General features: G+C 57.2%; 1 protein-coding gene across 1 annotated transcript; it reads right to left on the bottom strand.

Annotated features, from left to right (window-relative positions):
• Window positions 1–275: 275 nt before the first annotated feature.
• On the bottom strand, window positions 276–1,528 carry ANKRD9 (ankyrin repeat domain 9). Its single transcript, XM_010218573.2, has one exon. The coding sequence runs from the start codon at window positions 1,467–1,469 to the stop codon at window positions 591–593; it is 879 nt and encodes a 292-aa protein (XP_010216875.1). The 5' UTR covers window positions 1,470–1,528; the 3' UTR covers window positions 276–590.
• Between the last annotated feature and the right edge of the window lie 7,289 nt (window positions 1,529–8,817).

Genomic DNA, 8,817 nt, shown 5'->3' with positions numbered 1-8,817 from the left:
TATTTGAAAATATGTTTTGTTCAGCTGCATATCCCTGCCAGCCTTGTTTAGGGAGATTTTAATAGTATCTGGCTTCTCTCTGCTTTTGTGCACAAGATTAGGAAGTTTTCATCTGTGCCTTTAAAAAAAACCCGCATCCCTGCCAAGATTTATTAGGAGAGCTGTAAAAAAGGAGTCATCCTGTTCCAGGACTGCTAAGCTTATGTAACAGGGAAATCCTAACCAAAAGATACATTTCTCCCCTCCACAGACTTCAAGGCACAGACCGTTACAGCCTTTTCAGCTTGATTTGTATTTTGATCATATCTGCCACTGGTTTATTTAGCGATATTTACAAATACATTCTCCCACACACCCCCCTTTGTACATGCCATATGATGTTTCTTTAGAAAACGCAGTGCTGAGCACACCTCACCACAAGAATCTTTAAATAAAATATATTGTAAAGTGCCGGATACAATTCTTTTAAAAAACACAGTTCTAATTAAAACAGACACTTGGCTGCTGCAGTAGCAGCTTCGTGCACCGGTTCAGTTTTAGCACAATAGGCTATTTCTGTCCTGTGAGCGGGAGGCTCCGGTACAGCCCCCCTAGCTCTCCAGTTTCAAGTCTAAAGGCTTTAGGAAGTGCGGCAGGGGCAGATCGTCCAGAGCCTCCGGGAACTGCTCCGGTGAAATGGTCCTGATCAGAACGCGCATGGCGCTGACGAAAAGCGATGGCGGCGCCAAGCCCACGAGGCACTGGAACCGGTTCTCCCCTAAGAGGTCCTGCCACCGCTGCCGATTGTCCAAGAGCTGCTGCTTCATGGGGAAGTGCAGGTCCTGAGGCACGAAGAGGAAGAGGCAGTCGAGGCAGAGGAGCTTGGCACGCATGTTAACGGGTGGCGTTTGGGCCATCTGCTGCAGCAAGGTGTCGAGCGGCGTGTTCCCGGCGGAGTCGCGCAGGCAGGGCGACGCGCCGTGCCCCAGCAGCAGCAGCAAGCACTCGGGCCGCACCAGCTCGCAGGCCACGTGCAGGGCCGTCTTGCCGCCCTCCACGCGGCTGCAGCCCTGGCGGTCCAGGTGGCCGGCCCTGTCGCTGGCCGGGAAGTCCCGAATGGCCTTGAGGATGCGGAAGAGGATGCGGACGCGGTTGTAGCGCACGGCCATGGCCAGGTGTGGGGCTGACGCCTGGCAGCAGCTGAAGCTCTGGCTGGGCACGGCCAGGGCGCCCTGGGGGAACTTAGTCAGCAGGTGCTGGGCGTAGGAGTGGTGGTCGTGCACCAGGGCGTACAGCAGCGCCTCGGAGGGTGAGTACACGCTCACCTTGCCCCCGTCCTCCCAGTGGAAGACCTCCATGGTCCGCATGTCCTCCAGGAGCCAGGCGGGCAGCAGGTCCCGCACGGCCTGGTAGAAGGCGAAGGACGACTTCTTGCACTGCTTCTGCGACTGGGCGCCGCGGCCGCCCACCCAGCGCACGCTCCAGGGCATGGCGGCCCGCGGGGCTCCAGCGGGGGCCTCCTGCCGCCTCGGCGCCCAGCGGCCGCATCGGCCCCGACACCTGCGGGACGGAGCGCCAGGACGTTAGCGGCTGTGCCCGTGCAATGCGCCGGGGGAACAACCCCCCGGCCCGGTCCCCGGGAACGCCGCTGCACGGCGGCCCGGCGCCCCGGCGGGCGGGAACCCTCCTCCCCGGTGCATGGAAGCCCCCGCGCGCACGACAACGCGCCGCACAGGAAGGGTCCCCCCTCCCCCGCCGCCGCCGCTGCGGTGCACGGGACCTCCCCGCCCGCCCGCGCTCACCTCGCTGGTCGCCGCAATGCCGCCGGCGGCCGCACGGGAGGCGCCGCTGCCCAGCCCAGCCCAGCGCAGCAAGGAGGAGGGGGAGAAGGATGAGAAGGAGGAGGCGGCGGCGGAGCGCGGCGCGGGGCAGCGGCCGGAGCGCGGCGCCGCCGCCGGGGCCTTTTATCCCCACCCCCGCGGCGGGCGGTGAAGGTCGGTCAGGACCGGGGAACTGTCCAGCCGCCCCCGATTGGCCGCCGCGCGGGCTCCCCCCGGCGCCCATTGGCTGCGGCGCGCGGCCGGGGCGCTGCACCATTGTTTGCGTCACGCCGCGGGAGGCCAAGTTCCAAGAAAACTTGGCCGGCGGCGCGGAGTCCCCGCGATGTCGCCGCGGGGGGCGGGGCCGCCGGGGGGGGCGGGGCGCGGAGGAGCGGGGGGTGCGGGGAGCGGGAGTGTGAGGACCTGCGGGGGGGGGGGGGGCACATGGCGCCCGGGGTGCACGGGGCACCGCGGTGCGGGATCCCGCCGTGGGGGGGTCTGGGCAGGGGCTCCCGCGGGTTGGCGACCCTGCGGCATGGAGGCCAGGGCGCATGGCGTCCTGGGTGTACGGGGTCCTGGGGTGCCCGGGCTGCGGGGGGCGTGGGGGTGCTGGCACTGCCAGGTCCTGGGCTGTGCGGTGCGTCAAGCTCCCGGGTGCAGGGTCTGGAGGCGCTGGGGCTTGGCACTTGTGCAGGCCCCTGGGCTGCTGCAGGACACGGGCAACTGCGGCTGCCGTGTGGACCCTGTCTCCCTGCGTGTGCCCTGCAGCGGCCGGCCCCACTCCTGCCCTGTCCTGGCTTGTCCCGGCCCTGGCTCTCGCAGGAGGCTGGCGCTGCCCTTGAGCTCACTTTGTGCCGGCTGCCAGCCCAGGGGCTGCCGCATGTGCCCGTACACGTGCCTGCCGCTCGAGTTGGGGCCCACGGGGCGGCCGTCTCCCAGGCAGCGACGTTCTCTGGCCGCCCTTCCGGCCGCCCGCAGGCTCTTGGCCGAGGAGGAGCGTCGACATGGCTGCTGCAGCATGGGGGCAGCCCGCTTGCGCCGTAACTCCCTAAGTCCTGCTCTCCTGGGGCCCTGCAGCGCGTGTGTGCAGGTAGCAGTTGTGCCAGTGACGCTCCAGGGCTGTTGGCAGGTGCTGTGGGGACGAGTGCTTTGCTGCTCTATCTGCATCCCTCACACTGTGGCCCTTCCTGCGATTGCTTGAGGTCCCTGCACGAGAGGCATCTTGTGCTCTGACCCTGGGCCCTTGCTCCGTGGGGAGTTACGTGCAGCCTGTGGCCATGTGATTCCCTGCTGGGAAACCTGCAGCCCCACCATGGCACCCAGCATCCCGCATACCAGCCAGGCACACAAAATCCTCTTTTGTCATACAGATGGAAATTCATTAGAGGCAGCTGCTTCTTCTGCTTCCCACTACCTTGGAGGCACATACTTTGCTGTCGCATCCTACTGCTTCAAGCACTGGGTCATTTGTACCAAACGTTAGTATCAAAAGACGCTTGGAAAAGGATTGATTCTGCAGCATGGGCTGCAGCCCTGGACACCTTGTTGACGGTGGTGGCTCAGTGGCCATTGCAGGCCATCCAAACGTCCATCGGGGTGACCTGGGAAGGGGTGTAGGGCTACTTTTCAACTTATTTTCCACAAACACCTGACTAAGCCAAACTCTGTTTGAGCTCAAAGGCAAGGGATTAGTTTAATGCAAAACCAAACTTGCTTTTGCAGGGGGATTGGTGTCTCGGAGGAGGTGCAGGACTAGTCTGCTCTGGGTGAGCTTTCTTAGGCAGGGCAGGGGACTCACTCTTGCAGTGGGCTCTGGGTCATGGTGCCTGTGATTCTGCAGGGCTTGTGGTCAAGGCTCACCCTGAGGCTGGCTCTGGTTTGCAAAACAGAGTCATGAAATCCATCAGAAGCATGTGCATATCTGCAGAAAACACAGCGTCTTTGCTGACTGCGCTACATGGGAGGGAAAGCATTAAAAGCCCAATAAATTGCTCATAGTATGCCCAGCACAAATGACAAAACATCATGTCCTGGAGAGGTTTGGGTGGTGTTATGGCATATGTATTTTTTTTACGCAAAAACCCGTGGGCACAGCTTGTTTGTTTCCAGTGCAGCCTGGTTTTAATCACTTTGAATTAAGTAACTTGATCTCATTACTTATCTGGCTATGAGAGGGCTTATCGCAGGCTCCTTGGCACATGACAGCGCTTGCTCTGCCCGCGCAGCCGCGGTTGAGCTGAGTAACACAACCCCGGGGTGCCACATGATGACTCTTCTTGGGGTTCTTCCTTCTGCAGAAGGTCGCTCCTTCAGCTGGGGACCAAGTCATTCCTGCTTAGTGCTACCAAACCCGTCCACGTGAGGGGACGGAGGGAAAAGCTCGTCCGTTTCTTGTTGTATGGCTGTGTATGTAATAAACCTAGTTTGTTTTCTGAGGTTTTCATTAAATTGAGGGCAGGGTTTTATTGACTGGTAGCTTAATGGGCATGATTGTGGACTTAATTAAAAGCAGTACAAAATAGGCAGTATAAACTACTGTGTGGAGCACAGTTAATGTTTAGCGTTGGTTTTGAGCTGGGGATGAGAGAGGGGAATTAATGCATCCCTCACTTCTGGAAAAAGGCCAAAAGGCCTGGCTTTTGCTCCAGTCCCTGCAACAACCTTTTTCTGTGAGTTCAAGCACTTGCCCACATCCTCTCTGGAAAAAGGCTCAGGAGCAAAGGTCAGCAGAGTTGGGATAAGAGCCCCAAATCCAGAGAGCTCCGGAGCGTCCAAGCGGCAAGTTCTCTGTGAGCCTCCCGCTCCGGCGTCGTTATAAACAAACCGGGCGGAAGCGCCCGGTGTCCCATTTATGTAAAATTAAACCTCTTGAGAGAGGAGCACAAGTGGGGAGAGCAGGGGCCGGCAGCGGCGGCGCTGGCTGAGCAGGGGGGTACATGGCAAAGGGCCGAGCTGTGTGGTGCCTCCCACAGCCCTTGGGTGAGCGGGTGCTGCGTTGGTCACCGCACTTCGGTGACTGCTGTAGGTGGCGGATAAGCCTCCCCTGTAGGTTAATTTTATCTATTTTGGTCTTTAGGAACCCGGTGCCTAGCAGGGGCTTCTCTACCCCTCTTAGGCAATGGTGGACATTGGTGACAATGTCCAGGCTGTGCGGTGACAAAGGACAGATGATTTTAGGCTCTAGCCATTTTAGGCTCCTCTTGGAGAAGCCTCTGGTGGATGGCAGCCCGAGGCTGCTGTGGTCGGTGGCAGTGAATAATAGCTGCTGCTGACACCTCGTGGAAGGTGCCGACAAACATTTGTGCTGGAAAAACCTTCCCATCTTGCTTCCTCTTTCCTCGGCTGAGGAGCTTGTCCCTCCTTCCGAACCATCTCCACAGCAACCGCCTGGGGAAATACAGGGCCGAGCCTTTCCGGTGGCAGCCGAGGGAGACATCCCAGGGCCCGGGGTCCTCTGCCCGCACCGGCCGCACAGCAACACACCACCTCTCACTTCTGATTTCAGCAGCTCAAATTCCCCCTGGAAAAGAAAAAAAAAAATCTCCTTCTGATGTTCCTGGGAAGTGCTAGCATGCTTGTTCTGGGAAGTTGTGTTGCTGAAGGCGGCGCCGCGAGGCAGGGCCGAGCCGGTTGGGGCTGCGCGGAAGCCACCCGACAACATAGCTCCGTGGAGGCGAGGCGGCGTGGCCAGAGTCCCACGCCCCCGCACGCTCCCACGGCCTTCCCTGCTGCGCCGCCTCTTCCTCCTCCTCAGTCACGCGCTGCGCTCGCTCCCGCTTCCCTCCCGGCCTTGCGTGAGTCATTGCTGCCCACAGGGCCTGTGCCGCCCCAACCCTGCTTGCTGTCCTCTTACAGGGTCAGTCCCTTCCTGACCCACAGCATGAAAGAAAATCTGCTTTGGAAAGAGCCGAGGGAAAGAGCCAGCTCTTGTTCCTTCTGCTTCCCGGCCGCTGCCGAGCTAATACGACACCCAGCTTCCAAAAACTGGCTTTCCCTGGGACATTTGGGAGCCCAAGGAAAGCTACGAAGTGCCTCATTTTGGAGAGGAAATCTCTCAAGCAGGCCTGGGATCGAGTTCCTGATAGAGTTATGCTGAATTGAAACGATCCGTGCTTTCCGTCCTGCATTGTCTGCACTCCACAAGTGCTTAATGTGGAGTGTGACAGCTCCCAAATGTCCATCCTGGCTGATGGGAGCCTGAACTGCTATCATAGAAATGTTGAGTCTTTCAGTGTCTGGGGATGGAATAACACAATATTTAGGCTTTAAGCCTTGTTTTTAGCCATGGTTCATTGAAGGAGAGTGCAGAAAACCTTTCTGGCATGAGTGCAGTGGGTAGCAAGGTGGTAAGTCCAACTTGGGCATAGCGGAGCAGCAAGGGATGGCACTCCAGGGCCGTTAGGAATTTAGGCCAAGAGCAGTGGTGGTGGCCAGCAAGAGTTGGGCTCCCACGAAGTGACCTGGCAGCCAGAGGAAACTGCCCCCATCCAGGCTGCTGTCCTTGACCGGCGCAGCCACTGGGACGTCTGCGATAAGGAGAGGGATTGCTGAGTCAGTGCACTCACTGGCCAACTGAATTAGAAGAGAGTCCTTCAGTGGTGGCTCTATCGCAACCCCTCAGGGATGGTTATAGATCAACACCAGCATCCTATTTATTTTGGCTCGCTTTGCAGGCCAGCCCTCCTTAAGCCCTGATTTTGGCACTAGTAGTCAGTGAGCCACCCTCATCCTTTCTGAAATCCAGGGAAGCTCCTGTAGCTACAGCAGAGATTCAATTTGATCCAGTATATCAGAGGGAAGCTACAAAATGTACCTGTCCCCTAAAAGGCAGGAAGGGAAAAGAGACCCTAAAGGGAAACTTTCTGTTTTATAAGAGAGCATCTGAGAGGGGTCAGAGAGCTCCTAGCGCCTACAGATGATTGTAGCCCTCAGCTTGATGTAGGTTGTTAAAAATATTATCCCAGATGTATTAATATGACCAGACTGGATTGCATCTGAGCTGAACATTGTGAGCCTAAGGCAGGACATAAATATAGAAGCAAAACAGCCTGACATGAGAGTCATCTGTCCTCTTCTGCACAAGAAGCGAAGGGGAAAGGGAGCAGAGACGCTCTGTGCATGTGCCCGGGCACATGCCCAAGCCTTGCAGAGCTGCCACCGCGGGGCCTGTGGTGCCACAGACCCCTGCGAATCCCTCTGTGGGCCTGGAGGTGCCAAAATGCAGGACTGTGCGCTCAGCACATTTTTAACCCAGGGCTAGGTTTGCCTAGACAAGGTCTGCAGTCACCAAGGGCTGTTTGTTTGATGTGTTTGCCTAGCAGGATTACACTTATCACAGTGACAGAGCAGCCTGGCCTTGGCATGGGCAGGACCCAGGGCTCGAGGGTCAGCCCCCAGCCTCCCTCACCCCCGGCACGCGTTGCAGCCAGCTCCGTTGCTGCAATAACGCGCTGCCACTTCCAGCCAGGGCGGCGGGCGGCCTCCAGCGCTCCGCGTTTTGGGAAGAGTCACTGTGCAGTGTAGCGCTTCGTGCTGACATTACGCTTGGCGTTTCTCTCTCCGCAACTGAAAAAAAAAAAAGAAAAAAAGGATCAATACTATGAAAAGGTTGGAAAAATGATACAAGCGTTTTGCAACTGCACTCCCCCCACGCTGGGCTAGTTGAGCGTGTGTGTGTTGCCCTCTAGTTTGCAGAGAACGCACTCATAGCTGGTGAACCAGCAAGTTCTCCTCTTTTTGCATTGCAGAAACACACCCGAACTCGCTACAAAAGGCACAAGGCGAAGGCTCTGCTCTCCGGCAGCGTTCCTGGTGTGGCAGCGCCTGCGGCTGCAGAGGACCAACACGCGGGCTCGGCCGCCGCTGCCGATGGCCAGGATGGAGGGCACCTTCTTCTTGCTTCACGGCGGCGCTGGGTTAGCGCCAGCATGGTCCTTGCTGGCTAAAGCGAGCTTGGCCTCCCCAGACCCTCTTCCGCTTGCTATCTGCCCCTTCCAAACCAGCAGGATGCGGATGCTGCCGCGAGCTCCACTTGGGAGCTTTCCTGTGACGAGTCTTTTTCTCCCCATTTGTAACTGGGACATGAGTGGGGTTCTGCAATACAGAAGTGGCCTGATGGGTCACGAGATGCCAGATCCCCCTGCCCAGGCAATGCGGCACTTCGGTGCCCAGGTCACCGCGCGTGGCCTGCGACAACTCCCGCCAGCGAGCCTGCACCGCGGCCGCCCCGGAGCTCAGCGCCACGCTAACCACCCAAACCTACAAAGAGCGAAGCAGCCAAGACACTTTCACTTAGAAAGAGGCACATATATTAAAGCGCTTGTCCAGGAATTGTATTTCATCTGCTGTAGCCATGTAACCCCCTATCTTGTTTGAAGAGTAGATACACAACCAAGCAGGATGATAAAAAACGGCAAGTGCTTTGCATATCTTTGAGGAATTACTTGTATTCCCGTTTCCTCCTTCTCTGAGCTCTTGGCTGCTGCTAGGCCCGTCGCAATAACAAGCAGGGATGAAGAAAGAGGGCAGCGCTTTCCCGGGCTCGCCTCGCCGCAGAGCGGCTGCAGTGCAGCCCCAGCTGCAGGCTCCAGAGGTGCACGCTCATCTGCCGTTTGCATTACAATAGGAAACCTGCTTTTTTCCAGAAAAAAAAAAAAAAAGAAGATTGGTTTATCAGCCCAAAGCGTTTGCACTGTGAAGTGGCATTTGAAAAGAGTCTTTCTTTCCCTTTGATTTTGTAAAAAATATGCAGGAGTCTTCTAGCATCCTCTCTGAGCCTGTTTTGTTGGCAAGAAAACCACTTAGGTCTGATGATTGCGTTTCCATAATATTTCTGGTTGCTCTGTGATTATTCTCTGATGAAAATTTTAAATCCAACTACAGGGTAAAAGTTCAGAGTAGTATTTTTCTTCTTCTTTTTTTTTTTTCCTTCTAAATCAGCATCTATCTTTTATGTAGAGGCAACAATATTATTTTGGATATGTAAAGCCTTCTAAAATCTGGGTGGTGATACCTTTTA

The sequence above is a fragment of the Tinamus guttatus genome, unplaced genomic scaffold (assembly GCF_059628265.1).
Source record: "Tinamus guttatus ecotype Peru unplaced genomic scaffold, ASM5962826v1 Tinamus_guttatus_pri_ptg000048l, whole genome shotgun sequence".
NCBI classification, from domain to species: domain Eukaryota; kingdom Metazoa; phylum Chordata; class Aves; order Tinamiformes; family Tinamidae; genus Tinamus; species Tinamus guttatus.
This window is presented reverse-complemented; position numbering and strand designations above follow the sequence as displayed.